The 23,186-nt window shown below is 35.2% G+C and overlaps 1 protein-coding gene across 1 annotated transcript in view; it reads left to right on the plus strand.

The window, feature by feature from the left end:
* The window catches only part of EYS (eyes shut homolog), a 742,046-nt gene that overhangs the window by 549,301 nt on the left and 169,559 nt on the right, over positions 1–23,186 (plus strand). The window contains exon 36 of the mRNA XM_066180316.1: positions 2,693–2,922. Coding sequence (XP_066036413.1) covers positions 2,693–2,922 — 230 coding nt within the window. The remainder of the gene's footprint in view (positions 1–2,692; positions 2,923–23,186) is intronic.

Genomic DNA, 23,186 nt, shown 5'->3' on the forward strand with positions numbered 1-23,186 from the left:
TTTTAATTTGCTGTGCTAGCAAATAGAAGATTTTCTGTGCTTCTTGGTAGAAGACAACACACATTAATGCACCCTTAATGGTGCTCTGAATGGAATAGCCTACATGAAGTTCATGTGAGTTATTTCCCTTAGGAGAAAAGTATTGTTATGAATCCAGCAATTATGTTGTTTTCATTGTATTTATATAAATGGAAATGTTATTATTCAATTCATCTAAATAGAAATGAACAGCAAATCACATATTTTCTTAAAGTTTTAAGCCTTTTATTAGCAAGTTCTCAGTCTCAAATATATTGCAAGTATTTTCAGCCACCTTGATGACTGCCCTTTTTTTTTTTTATGCTTTTCTCTCATATAAAGTAGATAGCTGCCTTGAAATCCTCATTGCTAAGCACCATGTGTTTTGGCTATTTTGTGTTTTGGATGCATGGATCCTTGCTTAAGTATCCCATTCTAATATTTTCCTTACTATTATGGCTCTGCACATCTTCTCTTTACTGTCACATAAGCCCTGTGTACCCTTTTGTTCTTTCCCAGGTTCCACTCCTTTCTCAGTTACTGTGCCTTTCTTTGGGTCTCCTTAGATATTTACTTTGCCCTGAATTATTTGGCTTCTTCCTCTGTCCATTTCTTCCCTAACTGCCCCTGGGCATGTATCCTTTTATGCTGTATTGATAATTTAGAGAAGCAGATTTTTAATACTCACATTAACAGACAACTTACTTACCTGGGATGTGCTATATTTGGTGGTGGGTTTTTTTCAGAATATGAAGTTTGTTAGTACTTTCTAAAATATGGATTCAAAAAAAAGTAAATTATTAAAATCAGTTTTCAGGTAAATGGGATATGTAAAAAGTTTGGAAGCTAGACTTAAGAAGAAGCTAGACAGATGCATGGAATGATGAATGCAATGTTGCACTGTGTCCCCATCTGTCTTGTTTCTACAGTTGCAATCTACTTGTGTATCATGACTTACCAATGTTTCTTGTTAAGACATGCTCCCAACTCTAAAATATGGTGAAGCAGAAGTTTTAGCAGGTACAAGAGCAGGTGACAAAGAGAAAGGCACAGCTGGGGTCAATATATGGGTTTCTTCTACTTTTTGTTTCTGTAAAGCAGCTTTATGCCATAATTTTCACCAAAATAAGTACGAATTTGACTGTTGATGTTTGTGTTGGCAATGAAACATTGCCAAAAAACATTGTCTTTTGCTAACTGTGATCCCTATAAACCATTGTATTATGCACTTAATTTCTATGCTCTGTTTTGCCCAAAATGTTAGTGATATTTCTGTTCAACCTCCTCTTCCTTTTATAGAATCATAGATTTGGGTTGGAAGAGATACTAAAGATTATCTAATTCCAACCCCACTGCCATGGGCAGGGACACCATTCACCTGACCAGGTTGCTCAAAGCCCCATCTAGCCTGGTCTTGAACACTTCCAGGGTTGGGGCACACACAGCTTCTTGGGGCAATTTAATTCAGTGCCTCATGACCCTTACAGTAAGGAATTTTCCATAATATTTAATGTAAACCTACCTTCCTTCAGCTTAAAGCCATCCCTTCTTGTTCTGTCACTACATGCTCCCATGGAAAGTCCCTCTCCAGCTTTCTTGCAGGCCCCTCCAGGTACTGGAAAGCTGTACTTAGGTCTCCCCAAAACCTTCTCTTCTCCTGGTCAAACAGTGCCAACTCTCTCAAGCTTTATTCATAGGAGAGATGTTCTAGACCTCTGATTTTTTTTTTTTTCTTTTTTTTTTTTTTTTTTTTGGCACAACATTAAAACATATTCACAAAGTTTGAAATTACCAAGCAGGTATAAATAGTAAGATATTTATTTAGATTGTAGTTTCCAAATTAGAATTCAGAATTAGAAATTGCTTTCTGGGAAAAAAAAATAGTACCTTTCGAACTTCAGAAAATGAAAGAATGTCTATCTCTAATGTAAAATTCAGTGAGAATTTATTTTTTTAATTTATAATAAGCTTATTAAATAGTCATGAATCTTCTTGGGACTCTTTACTCTTTTTGCTTTTTCCTCACCATAGTAAACTTGTGTGATGTGTATGAGTTGTTGTGCTTGGTAAATTGGAAACCTTATATTTGCACAGTTTTAGTGAGTGGCAGGTTTGGCTTTCTGGTGGGAACAAAAGACTGTAATAAACATAATTGACAACCAGGCGATATTAAACCAAAAAATTACCTCTTTTTCTTCACCTTTCCCTTCTCTCCCCAATATTTCTGAGAATTAAAAGATACTGTGTTTCTGTACTACATCTTTTCCCCTTCTGCTACACATTCTTCATCTACTTGTATGGAAGTCTCCTATAGAACTGCCTTACAAGTTTTGGTTACTTCAAGCAATGAGTTATTTAATAAGTGAAGCCTGTGTTTATTTATCAATTGTTGTTGACATCCACCAAAAATGAATTATGAGAGCACATAAAAACTGCTAGTTGCATGAAGGCTATTCCTTGCTCCCTCACAGGAAAAATACCTTCCCTGCGTTTTTCCTAGTTATCTGGATGGAGACTTGATTTGGGAATTCCTTATGTATTCATATTTTCTTAAGTATAGACTAAATTTCTATTAAAAAACCCCACAAACTAGTATCAATTGAAACTTAAGTGCTGTAACAAAATCAGATCTCACGAGTTTTTTTGTTTTGATATGTTTTCTCTTTCCTTTCAGAATCTCTGTACCCACACATCTATCAACAGCATTCCCTGTGGTTTCTTCTGATGTGCCACACTTGCCTGACCCTGGTGTGCCCTCTCAGATTTCCCCTGCATTACCTTCTGTGTGCCAGGAAGGACTGTGCCATAATGGAGGGACCTGTCTTCCTCTCTCTCTGCCCACTGGGGCCACCTCATTCCAGTGCGACTGCCCACTACACTTCACTGGTCGATTCTGTGAAAAAGGTAATTGTGATTAATTTTTTTTCTCTGTTAGTTCTGAAATGAAAGTCTTTTTCTGATTTGGACATGAAAAGGGGGAAGAGGTATTGACTGTCATATTTCTCTGCTTTTCATCCCAGTTACTTTTGGTTAACTGAGGAGCAAATTCATTGAGGTAATTTGAATAATACTTATTTGCAGTGTAAAATAGGTGATGTCATTCAACCACACTCCTAAGAGTTTCAATTTGAGTTAATGAAAAAAAAATTACTTTATTTGTGCAAAATCGTTGTGTACAGTTTCAGTGTATGTTTTTCAGTGTATTATTTCTGGGACAGAAGAAAGTTGACTTCCTCAAAAGATTATGTTTTTCATTTCTACAGACTGGGTTTTTCTATCACTGTGTTAGATCCTTTGTTGAAAAAGGCTTTTTTTATACTCTGTAAAAAATCTCATTTATACTTCCAGTACTGTTTCTCATAAAGCACAGATTGATTAAATAAACAGCTTTTAATTAGAATTTGAATAAAAAATATTTCTTTTAGTAATTTTAGTTTCTTTGAATCAAGGCTATAAGGCAAACTGATCAATATTTCTCTTTTGTAATTGTAATTGCTTTTCATTATTGCTTTTCAGAATGTTCTTTTTTTAGAGTAAATTTAATAGCTGGCTTCAAAAACTATTTTAGCTTTTCAGATACCATGATTATGAAATGCAGTAAATAATTCTCATAGCATTAAAAGGCATTACTAGTGAACAGGAAAAGAACCAAAAAATTTCTAGAAAATGCTTATATAACTGTATCATCCTCCTAATGAACTTACCATGATATTAAGTAAAAGCAACTAGAGTTAAGAATGCCCTTGCCAGGCTGCCAGTGTATCTGAGCTAGCATCACCTCTTATCACTGTCTAAAAATAGATCATTGCACTCACTGTATGTGAAAGCAATCACTGTCTGTCAGCTCAAAAAAAAAAAAAAAAAAAAAAAAAAAAAAAAAAAAAAGAGTCTTGCGTTGCTTAGATGTCAGGGAATATTTTACCATGTAGCTTTTTCAAGTTTATAATAAATCACATATTTGCAAATTTTCAGTGTTAAAATTGAATCTCATGAGTATTTTCTACCTATTTAATATCTGGGCATACTGTTTGCACTTGCTTGCAATACGCTGAAGCTGTGGAAACTGCAACATGAAATAGTGAAAATAATAAAGTATGTTTCCATAAAATATAAAACATTTAGTTAGTGCTTCAATGAAGTGTTTTCAACTTTTCAATAAAGTTTTTTGTTTTTTTTGTTTACATACATTTGATGTGCCAGAATTTCCTTCTGTGTTCCAAAAAATGCATTTGGCATCCTTTTTATCAGCATCATCTGTGGTATTTTGGATGAAAGCAGGTTCTGGATTTTTGCAAGGGTTATGCCAGGAGTAAGCAATGTTCAATTTAAGCAGCAGCTTGACAGACATCCTGTGGTAGTAGGCCACATCAGTATGTGTGCATAACTGCTCTGTGGACTCCACTGGTTCCTTTCATCAGTGTCTGATTGCTGCTCTCTTCTGACCTTCCAGCTGATCTGTTGGTCTCCAGGGGTCTTCTATGGTTTGGTGTTTTTCATGATAACTGACATAATCTGTGTTTGAATGATATTATCTGGGCTGAGTTCTTCCATGTGCCACAGACTTTGGGGAAAGTACCTTCTGTTTCACTGAATGAAAAAGCTATTCTTATGTTGCTCATTCAAAAATACAGCCTTCTAAGCCATTTTCTCCTCTGAAGTCTAACCAGTGCAGGCCAGCAGAGTTCATACATTGGAAAGAGTTGACCACCAACTACACTGCCAAGGAAATTTGTCTTTGAAGGAAGTTTATCTTAGTTGTGTGAATGAAGGGGACCCCTTCTCTCTTTCTGTGGTTTTGTTTCAAAAATAATGTGCGAAAATATGACTGAATTATGACTACCCCAAGAGCAAATTAAAAGCAGGGGACTCTTGCACTAAGTTACAGTTGTAACCAAATCTCTGATGGTTAAGACTGATTCTACATTAGATACAGCAGTAACCATTCCATTCAATAAAACAGAATAAAAGCTTTAAAGAAACCCTGGGACGAGTAGCTCCTTTGTAGAACCTAACCTCAGCTGTATATCCTACATATACAGGATATGTGTATATCATCTTATTAATGGTCAAAAACCCAGTTTCTACTAGAAATATATTTTTTTTAAAAGTGGAAGAGATGCCTTTTGCTTTCCTGCAGCTTATATGATGTTGAGATATTAACAGTGATTAGTATATCCACATTGGTTGTCTAAAAATTCTAGCCCTGGAAGAATAACATTTCTTTTTCTTTTTATGTGTGGAGAAGATGAATTCAGTTCTCTTTTCACAGAACTCTGCTTTTGCCCTCTAAAACCCCCTGTTCAATACAGGGAACAGCCTCCTCCTTTTTCTAGTGCTCCTGGGTCAGCCAGGGTTGCCATATCTGACATGTTCATCGTCTGGGAGCTCACTGGGGCAGCTACATCCCAGAACTCATGCTGTCACATTGCATCTTTATATAGATCAAAATATGACTTGATGGATCCTGTATTTAGTAGCTGAAAAGTAACTGCAACATAGAGTGATTTTATTTAATCCTGAATTTTCATTGAGATTGATAATTTAGTTTAACGAAACCAGAATTTGCCCAATTGAACTATGATTATAAACCTTTGATATTCAGATACCTCTTCTTTAACAAATCTAGAGAGAGATCATAATTACAGGAGATAAGATCATCTGCAATAATTATTTACCATAGACCTCCCAATGGAGAAAGTAAATTGTCGTGTATGCAATACAGAGACTGTGTTACAGTCAAGGAAGTTTTTTCTATCCTTAAAGATAGCTGTGATCTGTTTGAAGCATGCTATTATGCATACCTGTACATTTCAGTGATGTATTTTCATTAATCATCTTTGTGATCTGCCTTGTACCTACCATTAACTAAATTTCTGCAAGAAACTCATCATACACTTACCTGATACATTAGCAATCCCCTTGGGACTGTTAATACACAGGATTTTTCAGACAAACCCTCTTTGGATATTCTTGGCTTCACTAGCGTGAGTGAATTTGTTGATTTAATAGCCATGGTAAGATACAGTTAGTTTGTTAGTAACTATTTTTGTTACAGTCTATAAGAACACCTTCTAAGGTGAGAGGAAGTAAATGTCATTATCAGTTATCTGTTTTAACTCGATGAGCATTATTAAATGCAATTTCTTGGTTTTATTCAATTGTTCTATAACTAGTAAGCTCCAGCAGGTTGTTCTGCCCTTACAAAAATACCTTCAAGTCATAATTGTCCTTGTGGATGTATTAGACGAAGGCAGTTCATCTAAATACACAGTGTACTTAGTCTAAACAGATACCTCTAAAATACCTCTAAATGACAGTTAAAAAAATGAATTATGAGAGCACATAAAAACTGCTAGTTGCATGAAGGCTATTCCTTGCTCCCTCACAGGAAAAATACCTTCCCTGCGTTTTTCCTAGTTATCTGGATGGAGACTTGATTTGGGAATTCCTTATGTATTCATATTTTCTTAAGTATAGACTAAATTTCTATTAAAAAACCCCACTTAGTCTAAACAGATACCTCTAAAATACCTCTAAATGACAGTTTTGGAAAATTGAAGTCTATCACCATTTTTCTAAGGAAATAGAAAAATATGCATACAAATCAGTGTATTTGCAAATTCAAGCTGAAGTTATCAACACTAGTTATATGCCGAAGGGCCAAAGTGAGGATTTAGTATAAAGCCTGGAAGGGCAACCATCTGAGGCCTCTGTTACCTTTAATACTGCTTTCAGTATTTCTGTTTTTCTTTTTTTTTTTTTTTAACTACAAATTACCAAAGTTAATTGGAAATTAGAAGTTAGTACAAGATGTATTTTAAACCTGTATTAAAATGCAGCATAGAAGATATGTTTGTCTCGTAAAATTAATCTTCATTACTCGGTGGTGAGTGCTACATGACTGCTTTCACCCAATAGAAAGGGAGGATTTTATAGACAGAGAATACTATGAAGGGTAGATAGTGTACTCTGTGCTACCCATTTTTCTTTTTTCTTTCCATATAAATAAGCTTTTTGACTTTAGCATTAAACGTATCGTTCTTTCTTTTTTGGCAAGCTGTGTTATCTAATTCATTGTGAAATTCCCCCATGAGTGGAAAAAAAACTGCAATGATTCTGCTTTAGCATAAAAGCAGATGGTGGTGCATTACTGGAAAGTTCATAGCAATAGGTTTGGAATATCAGTGCCTTGCATGTGTGAAGATAGTATATCCTTGACTGTTAATTATAAGATTAACATTTTTAAAGTCTCCAAAATTTTTAGTATTCCGTAAAAGTTTTATAAATTGTTCAATAAAAAAGAGTATTTAAATGTCATGTGTTAAAACCAGGAAATCTGTTTAATTTGATATGTTGCCTGTGTATATTCTGTACATTACTTAAAGGTCAACTGCTTTGACAAAGCTGCAAAAATAGCAGTAAAATGGAAGGCTGTTGCAGGCATTAGGTTTGAACAGTCACACTACAGACTTTGCTACATTTGTTCCCCAGGATACACTTGTTGAATTCCTGATTGGTTGAGAAATACTTGATAATATCACCCTGAACATTGGAAGTTTCTTTTATAGATGCTTTTCTAGATGTTGTTCCTAGCTTAACATTTCTAACTTGAGTCATTGACGACCATAATTCATCTCAGACAGGTCTGGGGACGTTTGCTTTATGTCTTTGGCTTTGAAAAGAAATGTATTTGGTCCAATTTCTGTTATTTCAGCCATATTTAGAACAACCTCATGTCTCCAGTAAAACTATTTATCTCCTCAATAACATTTATACTGTGTATGTATGATTTAAAACAAGTCTGTGATATTTTCCATCAAAGAGAAATGTGAGCCAGTAAAAATGATATAAAGAGGTTGAGAAAGAACAATTGCACTTTCATCTCCACATTCAGGTTTCAATTTGAGGCACCCAGAAAGAAAAAATGGGATGTGGTTACCCTAAAACTTCTGTTTTTCCAGGGTTCAAGGGTTCTTTCACTCATTTTGTCTTCCTTCAAAATGATTCATACATTGTAAGACTGTGTGAGCAGGACAAAAATAACGTGTTTGGAGATATCTATAAATTCCTGCAGTCATTAGTTTCATGTCATTAACCTCAGCTTATGTCTAGACTTGTGAGATACCTATTGACGTCCCACAATTTGTATCTGTGTATGTAAAACTTTCAAATGAACTCTCTAGTTTTTGAACTATTTTTTTAAACTGTATTAGTTTTATCCTCTTACTTTTTAGGGTTTTTTAGGGGATGAGGTTGAAAATTAAGAACACAGTAGGCTAGGTAAGAACAATCAAGGATTTAGGCAGTAGTTAACTTCATTGGCTGGATTTGATATAGTAGTCGAGATTATAGCAATTTTCATAAGAAATAGCTAGCCATTCCCACAGTTTGTTCCATTCCACATAATTCAGCAGAAGTATTCTTTGGGTGAGCAATGCAAAAGGGAATGATATCAATTAATTTTCTTCTCTGCACTTTCACTTGAGGATATAATTTTGCACTTTGATATCAGACGACACAAACCTTGTGAAGTGTAAATTGTTAACACTTTAGAATACCCTGTGTCTGTGAGTAATGATATTAGCTTCACAGTCACCTGTACTCAGCATATGGTCCTTGCTTTTTTCCTTCCTAGTTCACAAAATTTTGGAGACTTTTTCAAGATGTCTAAAATATCTCCAATCCAATGGCATCTTGTTCTATCAGTTTAATTTTAATGCAGGTTATTTGCTGAAGTGTTTTTGAAATCAAAGAAAAACAGGATTTTGAGGGAAAAGAAACTGAGTTCACAAGGTAGAGCTGCAGCTATTTTAGACTAATCCTTCCTATGCTCTCCTGAACACTTTTGTAGAATTTTGCCACTTCAGAAAACAAAGGTCAGTATGAGCTTTCATACAACTTAAGATGTCATTTTCATCTAATTTAGATATTATGTCCCAGATACAGTGAAGCATGTAAGCCTTACATGTGTTTAATTTTAACAGTGTAAGGAATCTCTGTGATTCATGGGATTTGTGTTCAGGATGAAGGTATTCTACTACATCAGACCCAGAATTAGTATCCCTCTATTCTGTTACTTGTTTGGTAATGAATATAAACTTATTACTTAAAATCAACCTACATCTCAAATCCCTCCAGAGGACTTAATGAAATTGTAAAAGGATGTGACAGTTTTCTATTATTGTTAAGACTAAATACGTGATTAAACAAAAGTTTAAGAGACACCTTAATTATGCCTATGGGGAGAATAATGAGAAAGAGTTTGTTGAGATGTGGAAAGAGCTCTTCAAAGCACAAACACTTTTAAAAACTGCTGTCCCAGTGTCTGTAAAGTTATTTATGATTGCAGCTGCCATCTACCCAGAACCAATGAGCTCCAGAACAGCTGTAGGGTCTACTGCTATAGCATATAATAGAGAGCTATATGCTATACTGTGGAGATATAGGGTTCTCTTATTTAACAGAAATGTAAGATATATTTCATGAGTCTGTTCTGTAAAATAGACTACAGAGCCTGTTGAGCATAAGCTGCTTTGAGAGATGATGGTGAAAAAAGTTAATAATTATAAAAAATTTTTATAGAGTTGTCAGTTTGCTAGTACATCCTCCATCTTATTCACATCCATTCACATCTAGTCATGAGCCATTTAAAATAAGAAGTATTGGTTTTAAGGGTGGTTTAAAGTTGTTTATTTTTATTTGGATTTTATTAAAAATGAGATAGCTGTAGCATTTTTTTATAATGGGCATTATATTAATGAGCATTTCTGGAAAAAACAGTCGAAGCAGTAGAAAAATCTTTGTTGCCTCATCACATAGACCAGAACCGTGAAATTTTGTCATTCAAAAGCATTTGGCTTTTGAATCACTATTTCTTTAATGTGGATGAATGTTTTCTTGTCATAATAATTTTTAGGAGAATTGTAACAACTTGATAACAAACTCTATTCTGGGCAAGAACAGATAGCAAAAAAAATGAAATAATGGTGAGTTTACAATTTGCAGGGAACAAGCTTTCTCCCCTTCATTTTACACTTGAAAACATCAGTATAAAGTTGATTCTTTCCAAAGTTTGCAGCATATTAGGCTGCAATGTCCCAGTCCTTTGAGTAATTTTTCATTTGAAGGTAATCATTGTTATGTAAGTGACAAATACTTGCTTTTCTTTTCCTTTACTTCTTCATTTATAGCATTTTCTGAGAAAACTTTCTTTCAGTAATTCCTGAATTGCAGCCATTTGTTCTGTTGTGCTAACTTCCTGATAATCAAATCACCAGCAAAAATGCTGTATCTCCCCTGCTGGTATGGCAGTGCTTGTTTTCCAAGCTTGGCTCATTTGAGTTCGTCCCCAAGAGATACCGTGTAATAAAGCAGGTGAGATATTAAACAATGTTTTTGTGCTTTATTATGTAACCAGTAAGAAAGAGACATAGAAGACTGTTTGTGCTTTTACAGCACGGTTAATTTAATAGTTATTTAGAAATCATCTGTGGTACTGAGTTAAGATAACAGTATGTTTTACTACCTTGATATTTTGATTTCAAGAATGCTGTGATTAAAAACAGAGGGTTTTTTCGTTCCTTCATAAAAGGTGTGAAGCTGTGGGTCTGCTCCCAGACTACTCTCAGGAATGTTCAGCTAGCTGAGAGAAAGTGAAGTGAACATCAGTATTCTCTAGGGACCTTAGTAAGGTGTCCTGCTCAGGACCATGTCGCCTGGATGACGCTTTCATGTCACCTCTGAAGGCCAGTGGCCATTTTGTAAGGATGCTGGCTACTTACGTAATCTGGCTAAAGAGAGAATGGCTGTTTCCTGGCCTAAGCTTAAATTTCTGACTCAAGCATGAAACCCCACATTATTTCTAAGTAAGAGTGCCTGACTCTTTCCTTTTCATGCATCTTCATGCAACACTGATGCCTGCATTTACATAAAATCTTTAACTGCTTGTGTTTAAAGAGGAGGAAAATTTATAATATAGGTGTTAGGAAGTTACCATTGTGAGGCCCCTCAAGCCTCCAACCTCCTTCTGAGGAAGCCACTTCTTTTATGTAATATAGAAAGCTAGATTTTCTTTCCACCATTGTACTTTCTTTATATTTTTGTAATAACTGTTCGTGGTGATAAAATAGACAAGTAATTATACAGCAAAAACACTTTAGCTATTTAGCATTTTAGTTACCCAGGAAATATAGGAGCCAGAAGGGAAATTTCCTAGTAGCACGATATATACTTAAATTCTACAAGGATGTAAGTCAGTTCTGTGCAGAACATGAAGAAGTTCAAAACTTGTCAGCATGTGGAGTCTCCCTGTGTTTTAGTGGAATTACTGAATACATCATCAAACAGAGCAAAGGATTGCCCAAACAGATCCTCTGTTAGATTCATACTTCAAACAATGACTTCCATAAATGAAAACAATTTTCCTATGTGACTTGTATTTCCCTTCATCAAGGAGTTTCTTTAATGGTTCCTTTTGCCCTATACAAGACAAAAATAAAACTACCATATTATAAGTAAATAATAAAAGACACTTGCATATCAAATACAATAGAAAATATGCAAATATGAAAAATAAACTCAGGGGGAAAAAATGAAAAAGACAAGGGCTCTATTAACTTCTACCAACCAAATGGAAAACAATAGATTCATCTGACTGCCAAAGCTGTTTTCCAACATGTGGCATTATTCTTAATATTAACTTATGGAAACTGTAAATGAATGGCTGCTTCTTTTTATTCGTATGTAAAATTGATTTCAGGAACTGGTGAATGTCAGCAAAATAAAGAGCAAAAATTAAAGACTGATATGAGTAAATGTGTACAATGTGTACAGCCACAAGCTTTTTTAAGTTTCTTTCAGAATCTGACAGCAGAAGCCCAGTCCCAGTTGTACACTTGTGTCTTCACATGCTTTTTCTCATATTAAAGGGAGTGTGCTACTGAATTTGGGGTTTTATGAAGCACAGTCTCAAAATTAAAAAGGTTTATCACTGTGGGTTTGTCTGAGGTTTAAATTATAGAGCTGTTGTTGTAGTAGGAAAAAAACCCCATAAGGTGGAAGTGTTCTTACTAAATACTATAAATGTGTACTTCAATGAATGTCTAGCTAAAAGCATTGTAGAAGCACTACACAACCCTCCCTGTTTAGAGATTCTTGCACAGGAGTTTTACAGAAACTCTTTTTAAATTAATTCTGCTCTTGATATAAAGTATTTTAAACCTCTCATGAAAATAATGTAGGGAAAAGGTGTAGAAAATCAAGAATTTCCATGCATTAAAAATATCGTGCATGAAGGGACTTTCATTCTTTGTTCTTTGAATCCAGCAGACTGCATAAATTTCTTTCTTTAAAGTTGAATTCAGAGAGACACAAGAGAGGGATTGAGAATAGGAAATTCATTTCTGGATGATCAGAATCAGACTCCCATTTTTCAAAATTTCTGGAGTGCAATTGAGAATAAGGGAAAGAATGTCAGCCCAGATTTAAAGCCTGAACATTCCCATGAATAATCCACCCACTGATGCTTGTGGGTCTGAAATTTATCCAGAGATGCTGGGGAGGCAAAAGATTTAAAAGGAACAGTAATGATAAATTTTGTCAGAACTGAAGATTTTGATCAAAAATATTGGCTCAAAATGTGTCTGTTTCAGGGGTCATTCTGAGGTTTTTTGTTTGTTTGTTTTGCTTTGCTTAGGATTTTAAGTCCATTAAAAAGGTTATTAAGCCTTTGGTTCCAGTTAGATATGCTAAAATGTTGATAACATTTAAGAAAAGGAGGGGGGAACAAGATAAAGGAATTATTACTGTGCACTTAACAGCAGGGAAGACAGATTTGTGAGGTTGTGTGATAGGGCAGCTGAACAATGAAAATATTTTTAAAATACAAATTTAGAAAAGTAGAATAAAATGAGCAGTTATAAAGAAAAGTAGTCATCAGCATTATACTTAATCCAGCTGAAGTTCTCTTAAAAGGATAAAGAAAAAATTCTTGGACACAGGAATGCTAATGACAGCTCAGAACTCTCTGAGGAAGGAAATTATGGTTTTATATTTGCCATTTGCGCAAGCTCTTTCATCTTGCAGTGTTAATCACCCTATCTCAGTGCAAGGAATGCCTGCTATTTTGTTGTTGCTAAAATGAGGTTTCAAATGGAGCTTTACCCATAGCTGCACCTGCTTGCATTTTCTGTTACCTGTGAAATATACATCAAATGTTTGCTGCATTTCCAGAACCACAACATTCTTCATTCTTTCTTCTGGCTCCAGTAGCAGCACTTTGAAATTCTGCTGCTTTGTTACAGTTTCAGAAGCAGTAGATTAATACTTTCCTATTATATTGTTGTAGTTTATTTTTCACATGAAGAACTTGCCAAAAACATGCAGGACTCTGTGAGTAGTGAAGAAGCTTACTTGTAATAATCAACAACGCTTAGTCACTCTCCATGACATTAAGGTTTTTATATGTTCTGGAAATATCTTCATTTATCTACGCCATGATTTTTTGCTCATAGCATGGCTATTTTCATTTTCTGCTCTAAAAGGTTCTCCCCTAACAAAAAGTGTGTTTCCCCTAAATATTTCATTCATGAGTCTTTTAAAAAGTTAAAATCAATATTTTAATTAAAAAAAAAAGGAGGGCAAAATATGCTGAAAGCATCTATGACAATACTGAGAAATGTCTTTAAAAGTAGATTCTTTGTTGAAACAAGAAATGTCAGCTCTTACTGACCCTGACCAATGCTGTTTCTTGTTTTCTTCCTTAGTGTTATGTTGCAGACCACATATATTATATCCTTTTTTATTTTCTCACTTTGTTCTCCCAAATGGCAATAAACTATTTATATGCTATTGTGTGTATTTGTGGGAAACACAAAAATGTCTATATTTCAACTTCATGATAGTTTTGTATCTTTTCCTGCCACCATTTTTTGTTTGTTTATTCTCCCTCATTTTTGTTGTAGCTGTTAGAGTGCTTTTTCACTTGCCAATCCCCTCAGGGCAGCGTGAACAGAAATAAAAGAAGCTGACTCAGCAGCTCCTTTTTTTTTTTTTTTGAGCCCCATATAAAAGAAGGGACATTTTTATTGTCTTCTATTTGACAATTTCTTTGCCACAGAATTACAGAATCTTTAGGGTTTGAAGGAACCTCAGGAGATCATCCAGTCCAACCTCCCTGCCAAAGCAGGGTCACCTAGATCAGGTAATACAGGGAACATACTCAGATGGGTTTTGAATGTCTCCAGAGAGGGAGATTCCATGACCTCCCTGGGCAGCCTTTTCCAGTGCTCTGCCACTCTCAGTGTAAAGTTCTTCCTCATGTTGAGATGAAACTCTCTGTGTTTTAGTTTTATGGTCATTGCTTCTCATCCTGCCACTGGGCACTAATGTAAAGAGCCTGGCACTCTCCTCCTGACCACCTGCATTTGAGATGTTTATATGCATTAATGGGATCCCCTCTTGATCTTTTCTTCTCTAGACTAAACAGGCCCAGCTCTTGCAGTTTCTCGTCAAAGAGAGATGCTTCAGACCCCAAATCACCTCTGTGACCTCTTCTCTACCCTCTCAGTAACTCCTGGTCTTTGTTGTACTGAGGAACCCAGAACAAGACAGAGTAGACCAGGTACTAGGGCCGAGTCACTCTGGCTTTTGTACACTCTTCCACTTGGGTGGAAGTCTTCTTCCTGGTGTGTAGCCACTGTTACAAACTTGTGTCACTCTTCTTCTAATCTGGCTAAGGGGAAAACATTTCTGATTTCCAGTCCAGACCAGTTGAATTAACTAGTTAAAAGTTAATCAAGGTAATTTTACAGATGCAGCAAAGCTTATGTGAGCATGTCATTTACCAGCTGCCAGACTGCTTCCAGAGGCAGTCTGAGTCATGCAGCACCCACTTGGACTAGCATTTCTCTGAACTAACCTGCACATTTTGCATGAGTCAGCAGGAGATGCATTCTGTGATTCCAGAGTTTCAACAAAGGTGCTCACAGTGGTTGTGGCTACAGGTGTTTGTAGTGGTCCCTGTGGTGGAGAGGTCAGGTCAGTAGAACTGTCATGTAGCCCATTTAATAGATGAATGTAGGTGAGACTAGAAGTGAAAGTGAGATTCTTTGCCACTGATGTGTTACTGAATGCTTAGTGGATAAAATGCTTTTACTTTAAATACTCTTTCAATATTCTTCTGGCTTTTATGTGCTGTCTACACATAAGTTGTTTTCGCTGTGGTTATCTATAATTGATAATCAAAGTAACTTTGAAAATGAGATAATACTTATTGAATACAACCTGAATTCAGTTATCTCTTGATAGTATTTCTTGGTACAAATTTGGGTGCAATTTCAGAACTAGTAATATTTAGTCTGAGTCCTACTTATACTTTTTTTCTTAAAAGTACTTGAATGTTTCTCTATCATCATCATTGAATGCAGACTGAACTATGGTGTTTCTTTCTTTAATTGTGGAAAAAATGAATGGGTTTGGACAACATATGTAGGAAAAAAAAAGTGAGTTTTGTGAGGTCCTATTTACTTCCTTTTCTAACCCTGGGATGATCACTGGCTTATAAAAGCCAACATACTACCATAGCAAGCGATTCAATTTATTTAGCAGGCATTGTGATCTTCAAAATTATTTTTTTAATGGGAAAAATGGGGAAGGGAAAAATTCCATGAAAATTTGGGATTTAATTTTTTTTTAATATATACACCACCTAAAAAGACAGTGCTAGGAAATAATTGGATAATCTGAATAAAAATATGGTCACTGCTATCAGACAGATTATTTGAGAAAGTATATCCAAATACTTGTATTACAATCTGACACTAGCAGTCACTGCTTTATTCATTCTCTCTTTGACCATAAAACCTATGGCTTGTACTTTTTTGTGGTTCTAATGGTTTCATAAGCCCTCCTCTGGAAATCTGTGGGAGCTTTTTGCTTATTTTTCTTGGTTTTGTGACCACTGGATCATCACACATATGATACAGCAGAGAACAGAATCCACCACCCAGCTTGAGTTGATGTTCTGCCCATGTCACATCAGAGCTACAATAAGGACAGAGGAGAGGCGGAAAGGATTTAAGGAGGACGAGTACATATATTCTAAGATGAACTGAATCACTCAGACACCACAAAAATAGTTTTCTTTGGCTGTACATAGTGGATTATAAAGATGAATCAAAGGTAGCAAAGAAAAATACCCTCACTAAATTGGATTATACAAGAAAGAGTTTGACTTGAAAGAGAGAAATTTTGGAGATAGATGATGTCCCATAGCATTGCAGAATTAGTTTCCTGAAGCAGACTGTTCAATTGTTTGATATTAACAGTAGAAATGGTACCTGCACTGACAATATTCAGTGTAAGGGAAGAAATAACAAAGCCAAATATACTGAAAGAAAGGTAAAATGAACTGCCACAAATGTAAGAATGCAACTGTTTCTAAGTCAACACAGTGTATTTGAGGAAAGAAAGAATGATCAGATAAAGAATTGAAAAGAGCATCCTTGCCTCTACCTCCAAGTAAAACTAAAGTCATTTCAAAGGGCAAAAACCTATCCCAAAGAGCAGTTTAGGCAGAGTGTGTCAGGACATTAGAAGCAGCTCAATGGATCCTCTGTAATAACTGATTTTCCAGTTATGGATGTATTTTATTTTCTATTGTAGTCTGAAAAATTCAGTGCATGACACAGAAACTGTACTTTTATATAGGAAAGGATACTAAAAATTAAGTTCACCTATATTCTTGAATTAGCCTCAGACTCACTCTATGACCTTGGAATTCTGTTCCTTCACTGCAATTGCTGCATTTTCTTCTCTAGTTTTGTTTGTTTGGGGGGTTTTGGGTTTGGGTTTTTTGGGGTTTTTTTTTGTATAGTGATGATGTGACTCTGTTTGTTAATTGATAATTCATTTGTCCATTCTTTATCTAGATGGCTTTTAAAATTTCTAGGGTTGTCTCAAAGAGGTCTTGTTTACATCCTTTCCTAATCATGGGATGTCTGATAATTTAGATCAGCTGCCTTTGAAAGCTAATACAATATCATAAAGAGCAGGAAGCTCAATGAATTAGCAGATGCTGTAATCTGTCAGTTCTCAAACACATTCCACCATTCATATTCCACAAAGGTTAATCTAAATCCATTTTTTCTGCAAAGGATTAGCAGATGACCCAGAGAGAGTCAGTGTTCTTATAGTCCAAACCAACTATCCTTAGCAGCACAGACACACTCATTCTGACAATGCTTGTCAATAGAAACATTAGATTGTGGATACTTCTGATACTTCTGATCAACAATTTTAAATCCACTGCCCAATATCTAAGAGCAGCCACAGAGGATCTGATTCATTACATATTTTCACAGAACACAAGCTTTTAGTTTTGTTTCTCTGTGACAGTCACTTGTATGTCATCAGTGACTTTTTTTTTCCTTCTTTATTTTCCCAGATGAAAATTTCTTTCCTCAAGGATTTTAAATTTAGTGAGTTAATGGGAAAAATTAACTTTAGCATTCATTTGCACTGAACAGTTTTTAAGTATAAATTTTCCTATATTGGCACACTCCATATCTATTGAGTACCCATAACCCATTCTTGGAAGCAAATCCTTTTTGTCATTAATAGAAAGTATGCTTGTCTAGTAATTGCATAAATGCACTTTCTTCCAGTTTCAATGGAATCGATTGCACAAAAAAACCTTTATCTTGGTGCATCTTTCCTTGGTGATTGGCTGACACAAGAGAACACATCATCTTACAAGTTGGATACACGGCATATATTCAAGATATTAAGAAACTGATAGAAGCTCTGATGTGCTTTCTCTGGAGAGAAATCTAAATTGAGAGTTTATCTGGTTTGGTACAGATAGAATGAAAGAAAATCTAGGTCTTATACTATAAGTGTTACTTAACTTGCTATAATGTATGTCTGGTTTATGATACAATAATTTTTCATATAATATTCCAGATTGTGTTTCCTTATTAGCCTTTTGAATCATACTTTGACCAAATGCTGCATGATTGCTCCATTCTATGCATGTCCTTATGATCAGTGACAGATGGTCATGCTCTGACTTTATCTGAAAAATCACTTGTCTTGAAGCAATGTGTGAAGAAATCATGAATAATGTGATTTTATTAGCATAGGAGTTCATACATTTGGGAGAATTACTACCATCTGTGTGCATTAGTGGAACATCATGCCTTGTAGATCAGATCTGATTCATGCCCTAGCAAGTTTGAATAGAAATTGAATTACTCAGTATTTTTCTGCATAAGATCATGCAGACTGGCCTCTCTATGTCCATCCAATTGCTGCTACCAATTGCTGAATACTATAAATAGGTTTTCAACATTTTCATATATGTCTACATGCCAGAGGACTATGATTATGATCATATATAAATAAATACAGCAATTTTATTCTATGCCATATTCTCCATGAGGATGAGGAGAGGATTTGCCTAGAAGTTGACCACCCCAAACCAGATCACGTTTGCTTTGACTCACCTATCAGGTCTACAAAAAAACACAGTAGAAAACTTTAGCAGACATACTCTCCTCATATCAACAGTGGAAAATCAAAGGCTCCATATGACAACATATCTTTTAAAGACTTCGACATAGATTTAGGTGTGTAAATATTTAGGCTCTGATTAATTCCTAAAATGTGGATGCCATGCAGGATTCAAACAGTTGTTTTCTAGAGTTCAAATCCATTCAGCTCCCCTCCTCAACATTCTGCTATTCCATTTGAATCTCCGATCACTAAACAAAGCAGCTCTATGTAGATAATCTTTTACAAACATCACAAAGAGGTTCACCTGTGTCCATGAAAAAGCCATAAGACCTGCATTATGAGGGATACTTTTCATGTTATTTAAAGAGATATCTCAGTAGGTTTCCAATTCCAGTTTGGTACCTTCCATTGCAGAGAGTTTATTAAAACTGAAATAGAATGATTAGGCATTAAATTTGGTCAAAGATTGTTTGACTGTTACCAGCTTCACTATTTGTGTCAAACAAATTTCTCCCATCCTCTCTTGAAGTAAAATTATTGGCAGTTTTGATTTTAAAGGATAATTATTTAAACCTATGAAAGACCCAGTCACTACTAGGAACTTAATTTAACATTTCCAGCCCATAGAACTGTCTTAAATGAGTGACAACATGATCCCTCATAGAGTTAACACTAAAAGTCACTTGCAATTTGGATAGAAAATAGATTTCTGAGCTGTGATTGCACTTGTCATTTATCTTTATACCAAATTGCCGTCTAAGTTGTTGAAAGTATTAACAAAAGCACATTGTAATGCAAAGCCTTAATGTATCAGTACTATTTGCTATTTCTTTTTCTTTCTGTGTTGTAAGAGCTGGTAACAGCTCTCACATACTGTATTGTGTTCTAGTCTTCTGGCTTCCAAAACTGAAATCATCAGATATTTGTCAGTACTTTCTGCAGATGTCTCAAAAAGGAATGAAAGGCAAAGCTGTCTGAACTCAGTCTGATAAAATCATTTTCATCTGAATGAAAAGTTGCTATTGAGTAGTCTGTCACTTAGAACTCTCTTAGCCAGCACACTCTGGCATCACTGGAGTAGGTGTTCAATTTGAATATTGATACAACAGCTGCAGGCATCTGTTTATATTTCATGAAAGCTGTTATCATTAGATCTTAATGAGGTTGAGATAATATTTCCCTGTTTTTTTTTTTTCTCTTAACATAGAGTACAACAATTTTGTGGTGCCTTTTCTATGAAAAAAATTTCAAATAAATCTTCATACAAAATATACACAGTATGTTTGGGTCATTAGCGGAATATACCAATAGGCAACACATTTTGAAGTATCTAAAATGAGGTGATTAATTTCTTTTTTTCCAATGCATGCCTCAGAAATTATGAGAAAGTTATCTACTATATAATTGAAGTTATGCAGATATTTGAGCAGTAATTTACAGAACTTGCTTTTTGACTCATGTATCAGTCCTAGATGAAGTAATGTGTAATAGGGTTATTTTTGCTACAGGAGACTTTTCAGTATATGTGTACAAATTAAACACTTGATGAAGAATTTGCTATATTAAATATGCAAATTAAACTTCAGGGAGACATGTAACTGAATTAGCACTGAGAAGTCCTTCGTATTCTGTAACTTACTTGGAGATTGCTTCAGAGAAAAGCCATGAAAACTTCTGCCCAAGAGAACAAAAGTCTTTAGGTAAAGTTTGATGAGAGAAGTATTAATAATAGTCACCAAACTAGGGTAAAGTGGAACAGGAAACTTACTCTGCTTTAGTACTATTGATTATGGCCTCCTAGAATGCTTCATTATCAGCCAACTATGCACTGCTTATAAATGCATTAGAGTTTTGGGACAAATCAGTCATTGCTAAAATTGGCAGTTTAGTCCCTAAAGACAGACAGTGTGCAAAGCCGAGATGTGTGTGGTCCCTTAGTAATATCCCTCTTCTACTTCTACTACTTTCCAGATAATTTTTTTACAGGCTATAAAGTATCTTATTGATTGAGTTCTGAAAGTTGTAAATGTGATTTATGAGTTATATTTGATTAAAAGTGTGGCTGCTCTGGGGGACACAGGGATTTCTTCCCCCCTGGTCTAACACTAAGTAAATCACTTAAATCCATTACCTCAGAGAGTGTGCCCTTTAAAAAGACTAGTAAAAATGGAAAGTTGCATTGGAAAACCATATAGGAGATCTTTATTTTAACCTGAGTGCCAGGCGAAAAAAAGATGCATGAGCTTGGGATAACTAAAACACTGCAAACATTACTCACTAGCAGGTAAAATAATGCAGTTTTTCCAGCAATTTTGTAACTACAGCAGTCTGAAGATAAAGTAGAACTTGACAGCAGGGTAAGTACTTCTGTTGTCACTGCTGCCACTGTTCTATTAATTATACTTTTATTTGATGTACAGTGCTATGTATCCTGACAGAAAGGAAACTTTATCTTCTGAAAAAAAGCAAAATGGGACAAGACTAGCTTTTAACCAGACAGCACATTTTCCTAGCTTTTTAGAAGTAAGTATTTGTCTTTCAGATTGTTTGCATATGAAAGAAGGGATCTTTACAGGCTTTGGAGTTGCACTGCTTTTAAGTTAGAACCAAGAGAAGATAGTGTGAAGATATGTGATGTGTGTTGGTGTCTCTTCTACTAATTAAGATTAGGTGTTTTGTGAGTGCCCACATGACTTATCTCTTGTGGCTGATATCCAGTGAGGCTGTAGTCTGTAAGTTTAAAAGACAAATGTCTCTCTCTTTATCTTCAGCTATAAAATTGACTAGAAGACTGTGCTTGCTCTACCAATTGATCAAACTAATCTTGCAATGTACTGCAACTTCTTTCTTATATTAATCATTTTCCAAATAAGACTCATTTAGCAAAAAGAATATTTCAAATCTTTATATTTCAAGGTGTGAAGGATTCAGTAAACTAATAATTAATGAGGGTTGAAAAAGAATATTTAAAAAATGATTGGATCACTTTTCCCCAGTGTGTCTGAACTTTCATCTTTTTAACACAGCAATCATATTAGCTGCATCTTTCTTTGACACAAGGTGTCAATAGCTGCATTGATGTAGCAAACAGTTACAGAAACCATGTGATGAAATTTTTAAACATGTGACAAATTATTGATGAACCTTTAGGCATGCATTCCTATACAGTCTCCCCATGAACATCCCATCATCAAATCACTGACAGCTTTATATACTTCTTTGTTCAAGTGAAAAATTAAGTGCTTCCTTCTTTTGGCTCAAACTCATATTTTTTCATAAAAATAGTTAAACTGAACTGCTAGATGAATAATACTTAGTCAAACACTAGTGTTGAGTTGCAGACAATACTTTCTTACTTTGCTTAGATCAATCCATGGACTTTCTAATATGACAAGATATACTTTAAAAGAATTGCATCACTCTTAAGCATAGGCTTTTGTTTTCCTCAGAAAGCTCTGCATTTGAAGTAGGCTCTTGTAAAATGTTGTACTGAACTTTCTCAAGAGGAGCCTAGAAAATAGCAACAATAATATTTTAAAATACTTCAGTTTTAATTAGTTCATCTATAAAGCGTGTCCTTCCTTATGATAGGTAAAAACCTGTAGTAGCACAATACCACACAATACAAGCTGTGATAACTCAATTTTAGGCATGACTATGTATAAATATTGATTGTATGCAGTTACTCTATTTAGCCCCTCTGTGCAAAGGTGTAATTGTGAAAGTGAGCTCTAGAGGTTGGGTGATTTTCTTCTCTTCTCAGCTCAAACCTACCAGCAGCTTTAACTAATGTTGTCAAATTTCTCAATGTCTTCAAAAAAGCAGTGAAATCCCACACAGTTAGTTACCCAGGCTTGAATATCCGCTTTTTTTCTTATATTTAGGATTGTATTTGTGATATTAAGCTAAGTTTTCACTAATGCAAACAGAAGCCTGTAAGCCTCCAAGCCTACTACCTTAATTAAAAAAAGTCTTAACCAAAACTCTGGAGGGGCCTTCAATTTGATTAATGATTAACTAGCTTGATTTTGATAGTTTGGGGTGCAGGTTGCAGCAACAGGCACTGTTTATTTTTTTTCATAATTTCATGGTAGATTTGCATTAGATGCATTTTATGTTAGCTATTTTTATGAGATTTCAAGAGAATAGACAATGGCTTGAGTTTTATTAAAAACTCAAACAGTTGAACCATTAAAATTTCAATGCCTTGGATTTTTGTAACGATGGCTTGAGTTTTCCAATGTCTTCTGCTCCTCCATTATATGAAAAATATGCTCCTCACTGAGAATAACTTGTTTATATTTTACTCCTACTGCTCATGCAGTGCCAAAAGATGGGTTTCAATTAATTAAGAATACACATGGTGTTTTTGTGTATGCATCATACCTCTGCATAGCTCCATAGGTACGTTATTCACTGTACTGCCCTCCAAGCCAGCTGTAGTCAGTTATATGCCTGTCAGGCCACTGTCTTACTTGCTAGTATGAATATTCAGTAATTGATCTCCTATGCTATGTCCTTCCTGTTTCACTGCATCACCAAAACTGCAGTCTCAGTTGTTCTGGAGCCTCTGTAAACTTAGTGGCTCTGATTTCACAGAGCACAGTGTAGAGTTAGGTTTCTGAATGGATCAGTGCCCATCCAAAAGGGACAGC

Source organism: Chamaea fasciata, unplaced genomic scaffold (genome assembly GCF_029207755.1).
Source record: "Chamaea fasciata isolate MVZ Bird 193981 ecotype frontalis unplaced genomic scaffold, bChaFas1.0.hap1 SCAF_3, whole genome shotgun sequence".
Classification (NCBI taxonomy): domain Eukaryota; kingdom Metazoa; phylum Chordata; class Aves; order Passeriformes; family Sylviidae; genus Chamaea; species Chamaea fasciata.